Source organism: Camelina sativa, chromosome 20 (assembly GCF_000633955.1).
Source record: "Camelina sativa cultivar DH55 chromosome 20, Cs, whole genome shotgun sequence".
NCBI classification, from domain to species: domain Eukaryota; kingdom Viridiplantae; phylum Streptophyta; class Magnoliopsida; order Brassicales; family Brassicaceae; genus Camelina; species Camelina sativa.
Genome location: NC_025704.1, coordinates 2,246,220 through 2,260,863, shown reverse-complemented (window position 1 = coordinate 2,260,863; position 14,644 = coordinate 2,246,220). Strand labels below are relative to the sequence as shown.

The 14,644-nt window shown below is 35.5% G+C and overlaps 4 protein-coding genes across 5 annotated transcripts; 1 reads left to right on the top strand and 3 right to left on the bottom strand.

Moving 5' to 3' along the window:
• LOC104768759 (polyamine transporter RMV1-like) lies at positions 345 to 2,556 on the bottom strand. The gene is made up of 2 exons (XM_010492795.2): positions 2,163 to 2,556; positions 345 to 1,862 (listed from the first exon to the last, which is right to left on the bottom strand). Exons 1-2 carry the CDS (start codon positions 2,301 to 2,303, stop codon positions 522 to 524), a joined length of 1,482 nt encoding a protein of 493 aa, XP_010491097.1. The 5' UTR covers positions 2,304 to 2,556; the 3' UTR covers positions 345 to 521.
• LOC104768758 (tubulin gamma-2 chain) lies at positions 2,831 to 5,567 on the bottom strand. Its single transcript, XM_010492794.2, has 10 exons — positions 5,264 to 5,567; positions 4,851 to 5,163; positions 4,340 to 4,740; positions 4,151 to 4,204; positions 3,970 to 4,074; positions 3,792 to 3,866; positions 3,652 to 3,696; positions 3,416 to 3,544; positions 3,190 to 3,294; positions 2,831 to 3,109 (listed from the first exon to the last, which is right to left on the bottom strand). The coding sequence occupies exons 1-10, from the start codon at positions 5,390 to 5,392 to the stop codon at positions 3,041 to 3,043; spliced, it is 1,425 nt and encodes a 474-aa protein (XP_010491096.1). The 5' UTR covers positions 5,393 to 5,567; the 3' UTR covers positions 2,831 to 3,040.
• On the top strand, positions 5,698 to 7,831 carry LOC104768757 (PHD finger protein ALFIN-LIKE 1). Of its 2 annotated transcripts, XM_010492793.2 has the most exons (6): positions 5,698 to 5,946; positions 6,064 to 6,096; positions 6,227 to 6,449; positions 6,960 to 7,083; positions 7,199 to 7,456; positions 7,578 to 7,831. In XM_010492793.2, exons 1-5 carry the CDS (start codon positions 5,853 to 5,855, stop codon positions 7,448 to 7,450), a joined length of 726 nt encoding a protein of 241 aa, XP_010491095.1. In that variant the 5' UTR covers positions 5,698 to 5,852; the 3' UTR covers positions 7,451 to 7,456; positions 7,578 to 7,831. The 2 variants fall into 2 exon arrangements, with proteins under 2 accessions (XP_010491095.1, XP_010491093.1); XM_010492791.2 differs by having other exon boundaries at positions 7,199 to 7,580.
• On the bottom strand, positions 9,242 to 11,889 carry LOC104768756 (flavonol synthase/flavanone 3-hydroxylase-like). Its single transcript, XM_010492790.2, has 3 exons — positions 11,126 to 11,889; positions 10,438 to 10,768; positions 9,242 to 9,643 (listed from the first exon to the last, which is right to left on the bottom strand). The coding sequence occupies exons 1-3, from the start codon at positions 11,701 to 11,703 to the stop codon at positions 9,389 to 9,391; spliced, it is 1,164 nt and encodes a 387-aa protein (XP_010491092.1). The 5' UTR covers positions 11,704 to 11,889; the 3' UTR covers positions 9,242 to 9,388.

The following is a 14,644-nucleotide window of genomic DNA, read 5'->3' as shown; positions in this document are numbered from 1 at the left end:
ATTACAAGTTTACATTTTGGCAAAAAATTGTGGATTTATGTTTTTGGCGAAAAATTATCTAATGTATTTTATTGAATACCCCTCCGATTCATATTACTTGTCATTCTATTGAGTTTTTTTAAGCATAATGTTTATGGGTATGGTTTTTGTTTTCGTATTTGGTTGTAGAAACCATAAAAGTTTCTTGTTATCACAAAATATATCTCAACATTAGCAGTAGCCAATTTTGCATTGGTTATATTTAATATACTAAATGATTTTTTATATAAAAAAATAACTTTATGAATACTCCATCTAATTCATATTACTAGTTGTTCTAGGTAGTTTTACGTAGATTAAGAAAATAATTAAATTTTCTCATTTTTATTAATATACTATTTCATTTGACAAAACTAGAAATTTGCATCTTAATATAAAACACAAAAAAATATTTAAAAATGACAATTAAAAAGAGACGGAGTATTATTTTGAAGAAATAAAAGAATTGAAGAAAATAGACATTAGCATCATCAGCTTGGTCCTTACTCCATCAGGTTTGGTAGGTGAGAGCTGGTTGAGAACTTGAGCCACCCCTTCTTCTCCACTTGCTTAAGACAAGGTTGTAACACAAGCCCAATCACAATAGCCGCAAGGCTCACGGCTACAACTTTCAGGTTAGTAAACGCCATGATGACACCGATCAATATTGTTGGAGGAATACACATGAGGATCGATCCCAACACCCCTACAGGTATCTTGAAAGGCCGTGATGCAGCCGGATATTTCATCCTTAACCTCACAAACGCAATAAATTCCAAAATCATTCCAAAACAGTATAACAAGTTCTCTGCAGCCACAATCTCTTGAAAACTTAACCATGACAAGAGAATCACACCAGAGGCTGAGAACAGTATCCCGACCCATGGAGTTCCGTAGCTCGATCTCTTGGCAAAGACCTGTGGAAGCATCCCGCGCTCAGCCATTCCAAGAAGCTGAAAAGAATCACTGCTCATTTCAGCCAGAAACATTCCCATGTTTGATGTCGCAGCTGCAGCTTGAATCCACCATCCCAACCAAGCTCCTCCTATAACTTTACCTATATCAGCGAAATACCCGTCAGTCCACAGGTTCTGATCAAGAGGTATAGCTCCTGTCCCGGTCAAAACCGGGAAGATGTAAGAGAGCACCACAAGAAGCAGAGCATAAAACAGAGCCCTCGGTAACGTTTTACTCGGATTTTCAACTTCTCCAGAAAGCGTACTAATAGAATCCCAATAGTTGAGGTTCCAGAAGAGAGTGTTGAGATACAAACTCCATTTAACACCTTTCATCTTCTTGCTAACCACAAGCCATCTCGAAGGTTTGAGCTTTGGAAGAGACATGAAAGACATGACCACAAACGGAAGGATCGAGGAAACGCCGAGGCCAACAGCTGCTACACCGACAATGCTTAAACCCCTGTAGTTCACGTAAGTCAAGGCTACAGTCAACACCAAAATCGCAGCGACTCGAGGGATTCCACTACCAAGAACCGGGACTCCAGATTTAAGATAATCAAGGAAGAGAATGGGATACAGAGCGTTGTCTATAACGCCACTTAGCCATTTAACCCAACCTTGTTGAAACCCCCAGTAAGGTCCCAATGCTGAAGATACCCACACAACGTAACCACCGTTCTCAGGGAACATTGTTCCCATCTCAGCGGTGATGAGTGCTTCAGGGATACTCCATATAAAAGGGAACACAATAAATCCAACAATAGCTAACAAAGGTCCTGCTGCGTTAACACTGTCTTCAATCCCAAACGGACCACCTGAGACCTCGTAGAATATTAGGAAAACTAGTGGCAATACCGTTATTTTCTTGATCTTGTTGACGGGTCTCTCNTTGTCTATAACGCCACTTAGCCATTTAACCCAACCTTGTTGAAACCCCCAGTAAGGTCCCAATGCTGAAGATACCCACACAACGTAACCACCGTTCTCAGGGAACATTGTTCCCATCTCAGCGGTGATGAGTGCTTCAGGGATACTCCATATAAAAGGGAACACAATAAATCCCACAATAGCTAACAAAGGTCCTGCTGCGTTAACACTGTCTTCAATCCCAAACGGACCACCTGAGACCTCGTAGAATATCAGGAAAACTAGTGGCAATACCGTTATTTTCTTGATCTTGTTGACGGGTCTCTCTGTAGACGGAGGAGCTTCAATGGCGGTGGTGACACCTATGCTTATGTGAGGAGGAGGAGGTGGGTTTCCTCCGGTGGAGATTCTTGGCTTTTGCGTGGCGGAGTCAATAGTCAATGAGCTAAGCTCAGTCATCGAGAATTAGAAGAAACTCAAAAGGAACTGCTAGGGAAGTTGCTTGGACGTAGACAGAACAACAGAGCTCGAAGAAACAAGAAACATGGAAGAAAAAAAAGTTGGAAACTTTGAGCTGCTCGAACGAAATCGAAGGTTAAAGGTTTCCACTTTATGAAAACAATATCCAGAAACGCAAGTTGAATCCTCCAAGTTTATTTATATCCTCAAATACAGAAAGAAAATAAAACTAGGCTTCTTCTTATTTGACAACGACATTGCTCCCACTTATGTAGGATAACGATAAAACTCTTTTTTCTTATTAACAATAAATAAAAAACACTATTAGATAAATTCGTCAATAATTACATTCATTAAAAAAAATACTGTAGAAATATTTGTTTTATTCATGCGTCGAGAATAATTATGCACTTCTCAAAGTTAAGTGTTAAAAATTTAACATTAGTTGTAATCTCAATTTGCATAGGATTCCAAGATTCCTGCTCCTGAGGAGATACAACTTTTATGTGCTCTTTAATCTTAGAAAATACCCAAGAAACATAATCATCTCATAGATTGCAACTCATCCACATCATAATACTATTCATTACATTGCCAACACTTTTGTATCATTCATTACTACTGCTCCTACCAAAAGGTCCAAAACCTATTGCAAAGTAAACCTATGATGACCTGAAAGAACCTCAGTTATAAGTGAAACATCATTCTGACTTACTCTGGGTTTTTAATTTTTTTGTTCAGAATGCTAACTTAGGATCCACAACTCCTGAACCATTGCCTTCACCAGTCATAAGCTGTCCAGGGTCCTGAGAGAGACATAGAGTTTTCATTACAAGTTGCTCCATTATAAGTGTGATTATAGATTGGGAAAGCTTAACTAATATACCTCCATTCCCCATTTGATGTAATCTGGAGACTCGCAGGCCTTATATTCATCTACCAAACTCGCAATTATGTCCCTTGATTCATCAAACTCTGAAAGATCATTGTCCTGTCCATATCAACATGTAGATTCTCATGATTTCAACCTTTAACTGTCAAACCTCATGGAGGATGGGTTGCATTAAACATCAGCCAGACAAAGGCAAAATGTATTTGAGCAGTCAACTTACAGCAAACATGGGAAACTTTCGGTAATTGTCAAGGAAAGCTTGCTTCTTCCTCAACTTGTCATATTGACTCAAACATCTGCTGAAAAGGTGCCTGATACTAGTGTGGCTTGCTAACATAAGACCACTGACCTGATATATCAAACACACTATCAGCATAAGACATTTAACTGTAAGAAGTACCAACTCTCGGCATGACAGACATATATATCAATATATATATAGTGATATAAGTTTACCCTATGAGCAGTTTGAACATATGGGGACTTCTTGGAAAGAGCAACCTGTTGAGAGCAAGATATTGAAAAAAATTGTGATGAAAGTCCATGGTAAAGCCAAAAGTAATAACTAAATTTGCAGTCACAATTTCGGTTAGAACCTGTATGCTTGCAGGTCCCCAGTCAATGAAATTAACAAGCTTTCTTTCTCGTATCCTCTGCAAACTCTCATGCACCTAATATCAAGTAGTGAGACAACAGAGCAGATCACATCAACCAGAAAGAATTGACTAGTTCATCCTCAATTTGCCGAACAAAAATCTGCTACATAAACTTTACCTGAGTGGGATCGACTTCTCCTTGAATTATATTCAATATTGATATATACTTTGCCTGGCTAGCTTCTTTGTTTCTAGCATAAGACGAAACCATAGTATTCTTTGTCTGCAAATACAATCATGATAGATGAACATCTGAATCAATTTTCAGAAAAAAAGATTGGAGAAAGCAAATGGCTCACCTGTAGAAGTCTTCTCATAACATCCAGCACAGTGGTTTTACGAATGACATTTGCCTGCCAAGAATAATTCACATCAGAGGGTATGAAATCAGTTTAAAAGACCCCAAACATATCATTTGGAAGTCATGTTCAAGATACAACAACAGCGTCCCGTAATATAATTTTGTGATTTGATGGTAGATATCTAACCTGGCGCTCAACAGTCAATGGTGTATATCCTGTCATGAGGAAGTGACACCTTGGTGTTGGGATCAAAGATGCAAGCAAGCCAACCAAGTCATTATTCATATATCCTGGATAACGTAGCGTTGTTGTGCTAGCAGACATCACAGTTGACACCAAAGAATTCGTTTGAGCAAAGGTAGGATTCGTCAGATGTAGACGCTCCACAGCAATTCTATTAAGTGCAGTATTGTCGAGAACAACAACACAATCAGCATTTAAGGTAAGCCGCTTCAGGGTCAACAGTGAATTGTACGGCTGGACAACAACGTCACTCGTTTCCATCTGATTTGGAAATACACTGTACGTCTGAACCAACTTCTTGCTATAACGATCATTCAAAGTCTCCAATAAGTAAGATCCCATACCTTCATATGAAAGAAGAAAAGAATCATTCAATCACATCAGACTAAATGCTAAATCCCCTAACATAACTTATTATTTAGCCAACGTATTGCAAAATAGAAATTAAACAAACCTGAGCCAGTGCCACCAGCAATAGAGTGGCAAAGAACAAAACCTTCAAGACTGTCACTACCATCAGCTTCACGATCAATCATGTCCATGATCTCTTCTTCAACACCTTTCCCTTGGTGATAACCACTAGCCCAGTTGTTACCAGCACCACCACCATGGTCAGAAAGGAAGATATTCTCATGATTATAAAGGTTGCGGTAATCACCATTCTGAATACCATTGATAACTCTAGGCTCCAAATCAATAAGTAAAGCTCGTGGGATATAGTGTTGGTCATCCGCTTGGTAAAAAAACACATCTTTTCTATCACCTCCCTACACACACCAATTTCAAAATTAACACAATTTCATTATGTGATTCAACAAACGAAAGTCAAAAAAAAACAAATCGATTATTAGATAAAAGGAAGAAGACCTGAGTAGCGAAGTCCTCGAGGATACCATCTTTACTGATACCGTGCTCAAGGCAAAGCTGTTTCCAAAACTCCATACCGATCTGGTTCCCACATTGTCCCACCTGAAGCGTAATAATCTCCCTCGGCATCTTTCACTCTCTTCTCTTATGGTTCAGAAACTTTGTTGGGTTAAAAAAATAAAACCCTAGTAAGGTTTCGAGACTGGTGAAGAAGATGATTAGGCCACACTCTCAGCTTTACTCATCGATGACAAACCCAGAAATCAGAATCGCCCTCCTATGCTCAAGTTTGGGGATTTTTTTAGTTAAATTCAAAACACAAAACACACTAAAAAGTAAAAACAAAAAAAAAAATAACTAAACTGGGCCAATTTGAATGAAATTGGGCCAGGCCCATTTAGACCAAACACAAAAGTATACTCTTTTATTCTTCTCTCTGTGTGTGTGTGTCCGTGCGCATCGGATTTAGGAAACCATTGATGCAGAGACCTCAATCCATCTCTAACACCACTGATCTACCTTAAGGTCTTTCCCACTTGTTCTACTCTTTACTTAATTGTACATTTTGATTCTTGCTTTACATTTATCTATGGCGGCGGAGTCTTCTAACCCTCGAACCGTCGAAGAGATCTTTAAGGATTTTAGCGGTCGTCGTTCCGGTATTCTCCGAGCTCTCTCCGGAGGTAGAGTCGACCGCAAAAAAAACCTCTTTTTCTCTTTATGTTTCGTTCTAAAGTTGTTGGCTTTTTTCTAAATTACGTTTTGTTGTTGTTGTTGGCTGTGTTTTTTTTTTTTACTAGATGTTGACAAGTTCTACTCTTTATGCGATCCGGGTAAGTGAGCTCTTTTCACCGTTATTTTCGGATCTGTGGTTTGTTCTTACCATTGATAAGCTTCAGAAAAAAGATGCCCTTTTTGAGAAATTTGTTCCTTTTTTTTTGGTTTTTTTGGGGGGTTTTATAGAGATGGAGAATCTGTGTTTGTACGGACATCCGAATGGGACATGGGAAGTGAATCTTCCAGCTGAGGAAGTGCCTCCGGAGCTACCTGAGCCAGCTCTTGGTATCAATTTCGCAAGAGATGGTATGCAGCGTAAAGATTGGCTCTCTTTAGTTGCTGTCCACAGTGATTGTTGGTTACTCTCTGTTTCTTCTTACTTCGGTGCTCGCCTTAATCGCAATGAGAGGTACGTTTTACATTTTCGTTTCTTGCTTGTTTCATATAATGTGGCAGATAGTTTTACTGTGCTTGCTACTTAGAATGTGGTGTTGATGATGACGAAAAAAAAGCTGTCTTTGGACAGTCTCATGAGCTTGTGTCATCACTATTTGTTTCCTGATTCTTTCTTTCACTCTAGCTCTACCTTGCCAATTAGCTTCTTTCCTCCTTAGGTTAAGTTTCTTTCGATGCATACCATTTTTCACAAATCCTTATGTCTCGTGCGTCATTTGGATATATAAATGGCTACTACATTGATTCTTTGGTTAAATTTGGTCCCTTTTTGTCAATACAAGTGTGTTCTCTCTGAGCTGACATCTTTGTATTCACTGTCTTATTACTTATCCTAAAAGCATTATTTGCTTCATGATTCTATAAGAGCATTTGGTGTAGCATCCCTTTCAATGTAAATCGACAGTTGTAGATAATAATGGGTCTATGAGCTTATATTGTATGTTCTGTTTTCAATGATGGGCAGGAAACGTCTATTTAGTTTGATCAACGATCTCCCAACTCTCTTTGAAGTAGTGACTGGTAGGAAGCCAACCAAAGATAATAAACCAAGCATGGATCTCGGAAGCAAATCCAGAAACGGAGTTAAGGTATCCAAATGAACTCTCTAATACTCTTTTACCACTCAAAGACAGATAAGGGTTTGTCAATCTTCTTCCATTTGAACAAAATTATTGAGTTTCGGTGTTATTTGAATTGTTGCAGAGATCAATTGAAGGGCAGACAAAGAGCACACCGAAATTGATGGAAGAGAGCTATGAAGATGAAGACGACGAGCATGGAGACACACTCTGTGGAAGTTGTGGAGGAAACTACACAAACGACGAGTTCTGGATATGCTGTGATGTGTGTGAACGTTGGTACCATGGGAAGTGTGTGAAGATAACACCAGCCAAAGCAGATAACATCAAGCAATACAAATGCCCATCTTGCTGCACTAAGAAAGGAAGACAGTGAGAGAGTGTGAGTCATCTTTTCTCCCTTCTCATTCATATATCATCTTTTCTTTTATTTCTGGTTTTAAATTACTGCAAAACATCCTTTTGTTAATGTATGAATACAAAACTCTATTATTTGGCCTTAGATTCTCAAAGGGCGTTATAAAATTAGTAGTGAAAGAGGGAAATAGTCAAAGAGACATCAGCTGGTTAGAAAGCTTCCTCATCTTTTGATCAAATATGCCATGTGTTTTGTATATGTAGTATGACTCTGTTTTCATCGTTTATGTGTAATCTCTTTTAGGCTATAAAGAAAAAATCATATATGTATGATTGATCATCATAATCTCATGGATAATTTTAACTATGTGGTTTTACTGAAATAAAAAATAAAAAATAATTAGTGGTGTTATGTACATTGTATATATTTTGGTGTCACAAAACCAAAATACTGATAAATTAGCCACATTTTCAAAGTACTGTATATTGATCCAGGAGCCATTTGTTGCCATTTGCTGACTATTCCATCACTAAATCTCTGTCCACGTAGTCTCTCTAGTCTCTACTGCCATTTTTAGTTATTTTAATTTTATGACATGCAATTTTAATCTGAATTTTAGTTAAGCTTTAGTTAACTTAAAAGAGTAAAAGATCAAACTATATAATAGAAGGGATCACTATTATAAAATCAAACTTAACGTAGAGTATTTTCTGTATAAATTTGAATTATTCAATACATTGAATTGAAGCCACCGTCGATAGTGTGAATGAAAATGCAACTTGCATTTTCTAAAATATATATTTCGTATCCACCTATATATGTAATCACAATTGACTCAACTGATAGACACTCTGGGCCAAACCACCACTCGAAAGCGCACATGCTAGTTATTGTAATTTAATACTGTTTATACTGTAATCTTATTCTTATATAAATGTATGTAATATATTATAGACTATATAGTATGTGTAGTGCAAACGTTTGACATATTTGTATGTAATGATTGATCCAAAGAAAACCAATATGGGAATGAGAGGCTGACAATATAATAGACGTGTGGCTTTGGTGTTAGAATATCATCCACAGGGGGGTAATTAGGAGGCCAAGCATTGTTGTGTATTATTAGCATACTCATATCATATTGGTCGATCTGTTTGTTTGTTTTAGAGTTTAGCTCTGGTTAAAGTTTATTACATCGGTTGTGGAGCAATTTCTTTTTGTATTATTAACAGATTCATATCATATCGTGTGTGTTGTTAGATTTATTTGCTTTTAATCATTTTCATTACCGAGTACGAGATTCGGTAAACATATATATTTCAATTCCAACAATCTGTTAGGTCGAAATAATCACAATTAAAATTAGAGTACCTCTCAGAGATATTCCATATTGCATAGTATATAATATCATGTGACGTTTGAAATTCAACAATTATACATTTTGTGACAAATCTTTATACTTGAATTAGTTAATTAAGCACCGTTCAATGATATTATCTGTGACGTTTAGAGTTCAACAATTATACACTTCTATTATAGTTTTATAAACTAGCTGTACCATGATCACTATCAACATATACCACGTTTTTCAAACATGACGACGCATTAATTAAGAAATAAAATGTGTGCAAATGATATTGATAGACGTTAAATTCTGAGATTTAATACAATATATACTATGTGAAAAAAAATTGCGTACTATACAAACTAATAGTAATAGATAGCTGCCATTTGAAACATAAACAATATATATATAAGAAAATACTAGTTGTATAAAATGAGTCTCTGAACGTAATCCAGTAATATTAGTTATTTGCTTGAAGATAAAATCATCGATCCTTTGAAAATTCATAATATAAATGATGATTGTAACATATACAAGTCAGATGTAATATATCGTGAAATTACAAAACATTAATTGTTTTCTTTATGGGGAAGAAAGAAAAATTAAAACAATTAACGAGGCCGAGGAGAAATATGAGATTCAACATGGGATTTGCCTTGTGGACCTTGAGTTCTAATAAAGAGTCTATATTGATCAAAGGTCATAGGAGGATATAAAGGAGGATTATGAGCGGATACAAGTTCTTGTAACGGTTGGATCGGAATATCGCTTTTAGGGTTGTAGAAGAAAGCAAGTGAAACTCTCTCTTTGTTCGAGTTCACGACCACTCTATGCTCCACACTCTTGTACGTTGCGTTGCTTAGTATCTGCAATTTTTTTATCATGGCAACACGTAAATTGTTTGATTCTAAGGAAAAATTCAGACACCACACAATATTATTAATATCTATACTATTTTGTATAAAGAAGACGTTCTAAAAGTTAAGTTGTATTCACAAAATTTCAATGCAAATATACACATGTGATGTTTGTTTTTAAAATCGTGTTATGTACGTATAAATAAACATTTCTTATCTTGCAACATGGGCAAACAGCCAAACACAAACATGTGCGTAATGAAGCATTTGCTGTACTATTTGTTTCGTAATAAATATAGAGACAGCCACTTACGATTGTCCACAAAAAAAAAAGAAATATCCTAATTACTTTCTTATAAAGTTATAATATTGCCGATATATATATAAATAAATTGTCCATAAAAACCGGTTTGACAGAAAAGATCTAAAAGGACGTAATTTCAGTTGTCGGAATAATGAGTTAATAATTACATTTTTGTTGAAAAATCAAAAAGGCATAGAAATTGGCACCAAGTGGTAGCTGTGTATCAAACTTGCGTTTAAAAACATGTCTAAAACGTGCGACTTTTAGCTTATATCTTATTCATTCGTTGTCAAATAACAACTTTCGCATTTGTCCTTTTCTTTATAGACAACTTTTTTCTGACACAAGATAACGATTAAGTATTTATAAAATTTATGAGATGTATCTAGTAAATATTTTGTGACACATACTTACTTTAATTTTTTTTAAATGTTAAATAATTTGTTATTAGCAACATGGAAAAGAATAACCAAAAACGGCAATAAATCAAATAATTTACCTGAATTTGATCACCAATATTGACGATGAAAGCATGGGGATGAGGCTTGACGGTGATCCACGTGTCATTTTTACGAACCTGAAGACCGAAGACTTGATCGTCCGGTAAGAGAATGGTCATACCGCCAGGATCAGAGTGAGGGGAGAGACCAAGAGCCAGCTCCGGTCGAGGGCACTTTGGGTAATAATTAACCCTCAAACATGCCCCAATGTTTTCACCTCCAAATGCATCTTGAAACTTATCATCTTTTAATCCCAAATTTGTCGATAACACCCTCATGATTCTCCCGCTTAGATTCACTAGCTCTTTCCCGTATTCATCGATCACTTCTCTATTTTTTTTTGCGTAAAATAAAATAAATAAAAATTAAATTATTTCCATTTTACTATATCCTAACGTGAAAAATCAAAAGAGAGCAACACTTGCTTTATGGAAAATAACAGTATTTTCACACTCACCAAGAACTTAAAAAATATCAAAACTATTAAAAAGGATAAGTTTTCCTATATTGTACTACTTGTCCGTACAGTTTAAAGATTAAAAAAACTATATACAGTACTTGTTTCTAGTAATATAAATGGATCTTTCTACTCACACTCCCCCAAAAAAATAAAGTTCTTATCACTAAAACTCATTTGAAAACAAAAAAAAAGAGAAAGAAAAAATGATTAAAGAAGAGAGGAGGAACCTTATGGTGGGAGGAAAAGAAGGCCACTTGTTGAAGTCTTTCAAATGGTGAGGAAGAAGATGAAGAAAGTAATAATCACTCCAATCAAGACTTGCTCCTTTCGTAACACCTAATCTACTTCCATACCCTTCGTAGGTTCTTGGTGAGTTCGAGTAAGTCTCTTTCGCATTGACCGGCATATGGAAAAACTCTCTCCAACTCTCTCTAGCCGCGTCCATCAGCTCCGGTTTGACCCCGTGGTTCACCACTTGGAAAAACCCCCACTCACGGCAAGCCTCCGATATTTGAGCCATGATGACGTCATCGGACGACCCTTCTTCCGAGAAAAGCCCTTCAAGGTCTATGATTGGGATGTTGGTAGCGGCGGGAGCGTCTTCGGTCGTTGTGGGGCGTAGAGACTCCGGTTTGATGTAGCGGTCGGGGAGAAAAGAGAGGTTGCTCTCGGCTAAGGACTGGACTCGGACGATTGGCTCAGGCCACTCATCCATCGATCCTTTCTTGGTCTCGACCTTGACATCCATCTTGTTCTTGATGATCATGTTCATCTTCTTTGTGTTCGATTTATCCTTCTTGTTCATGCGAGACGTTTTAGATAGAAAAGAAGAGGCTTGTGAGATATAATAAAATTTTTGATTGAAGTAAGGAATTTAAAAGAATGGTAAAATGGTGGTGGAGGAGAATCTAGAAATCGGCTAGAGAAACGATGAAAGCAACGTCTTTGTTTATTAATGAAACGTGTGTGAAAAAGTATTGTTATACTTTTTTTTTTTCTTAAATATATTTCTCTCTTGGGATATAGAAGGACAAAATAATATATTGGATCGACATGTGAAAACTAAACATTACTTTGAGTTTGAGACAATCTTTGGTGTGATAGGCTTTTAACTATTTTAATGACTAAATGTCGACACAGATTAAGAGTAATACTAACTAGTCTTTTAAGATAGATAGTACTAAATAATCTTGCTTAATAAATGCCACGTGTCGACTTATGGACAATGGGACTTAATTAAGAGATGATGGTTATTTTATAGGAATAAAAATTACATATGTTGTATATAAAAGAGATGGAGAAACTGACGATCTATTTGGTGACGCTATAGAAATAGCCTGATAGGCAAGACTTGTAAGAATATTATTCAAGATTATGTGAGTTTTATGAAACTTTTCAATTACTTCAGTGTATTTTTTTTTTATATAATATATTCAACCCATCTAATTAAAACAATTAAAGCTTGAATTTAATTCTTGACTTTAAAAACTTGTACATAAAGTTACAACCTTTTAATCAATTTCCAATCAACCCAGCTGTTACCATAGTAATCTAAATTTAATATACTTTTAAAATTTAATTAATTCGTAATAAGGACATGTTTAAATTGAATGTAGAATTGCTTCAAGTGATAAAACTCTCTGAAAGCTAATTGCAGCTTTGATGAAAGTTTCTAGAAATCGGATAAAATACAAACACACATGAATCCTGTGTAAGAAAAGTAAACAAAATCCAATTAACAAGTTACAAGAGGATACGATCAGTTCACCAATAACGGCTTCAGTCGACATGCCCATATATATATATATAGCTTATTAAGCTTGTTTTTAATTTACCATCACAAAATTAGTCAACGCCTTTGGATAAATGAATCGAGACGCATAGCTAGAAAGAAAAGTAAACAATGTTTTTGTTTGTTTTGCTTCAATCTTTATATATAAAGAAACGAATAGCCAAACCAAAAAAAAAAAAAAAAGGACTTAAAAATAAATATTGAGAGAGTAGCACGTGGGCTAATTAATCAAAACGTAACATGGCGTCGTCAATGACGTAATGCTTTCTAAATAGAAAACGTTGAATATAAACTTTTCTAGAATTATTTTACCCATAAGACAGATTTAGGAGAATCTTATCGACATTACCAAATGGACAATAATGGCCAATAATGGACAATGGAGCTTAATCCTGCCTAGAAACCTTTTTTTCTGTGGGTTTTTATTCTTGCGAATAAAAATAATTAAAAATGTTTCATATTATTATTGCTTTTCCAAGTTTAAAAAAAAAAAAAAATCAAAGTCTTCCCGATTGTGTTATTTCTAACATGTTTTGTCTGGCTGCAATGCTTTCATTATATAGTTGACTATAAACAACTATATATACTCGACTGTGGATGGATGTTAAATCTACATCAGACTCAGTATCAATGTTATTCATTTAGATAACTACTACATATATATATATTATATATTTATAATATATATATATATATATATTTAAGTTGTAACAAGAATAATTGTTGTTATATCAAACTATATTTGTCTAGAAGAGTTTGTAGTTATTATGTTCATGCAGTTTTATCATTAAGTTTTAGTTCTTTTTTTTTGGTTAAAAGATATTCAATTTAAAACTTGATAACGCATAGCATCATCAAATTTAAGTTATGTTCTGTTGATCATGATACTGTATTACTGTGGATGATGATGATATGCGTTATAGTCTTATAGATCACATAAATTTTGATAGTGAAGGTGAGAAGACATCTCTCTCTCTCTCTCTCTCTCTCTCTGCACTCTACTGTAATTCCAATGTAACAGTCTAACCTCCAAGCTCGTTTAGCCTCCGCATTCGACATGTGGGGCCTTTCTTTTGGGGGACAACTGATCAACTAGTTCAGCAACAAAAAAAAAAAGAAAAATATTTTACTATTTATGGACCTCTTGTTTTGTGTGTGTGCGTGTGTGTTTTTCCTCTACTGATTTGTACGGCAAGTGTAAATAACGCTTCTATTTAGCCATATTAATTACAGTTAAACACGATTAATTTATGAAAGTTTTCTCATGAGAAGTCTGAAACTCCTTATCTACTTTATTGGTCATATATTTAAACTTTCTCCATATATATATACATCATCCTATACTATACAATCTAAACGTTACACTTAATTAGGCAATTGAGCCATTTTTTGTTAATGAAATATGTCTAGCACACGGCAGTGTTTTTGTTTGACAATCAAGATTATTGGCTGGAGCGATTATAGTTTTATAAAAAAAGAGATCGTTTTGAGTTCGTCTTATTTAGATATATTAAAAACCAACTATATATGAAGTCTGAGTACACTCGCACACACCTTGGTGCGACCGAATGTTCTAATTGCATCAAAGTACGTATTCTAAGTGATGAAAATAGTTGAAGCGCATTAAACGGCATCCACTAAACAAGTAGTTATTGGAATTACGCCTCTCCATGTTTGGCAAGTGATCATCATACTTGATATGATTACACATGTGTCTGTCTACATCTACCAATACGCTGCGCCCATAATATTATTAACAGTTACGAATTGTGGTGGATAATCTAGTCCGTACATTCTGCACACAGATATGTTGTCCCATCGAACAAGCTTTTCATACATTAGAGACAAAATTATTGTTTTTTTAATTTTATTTTTCAGTGGTAGAGTGACTAGAAAATTCTCTAGAAATGTACAAATGGTAGTCTCCCATTACCTCCCTAACATAGTTGCTACT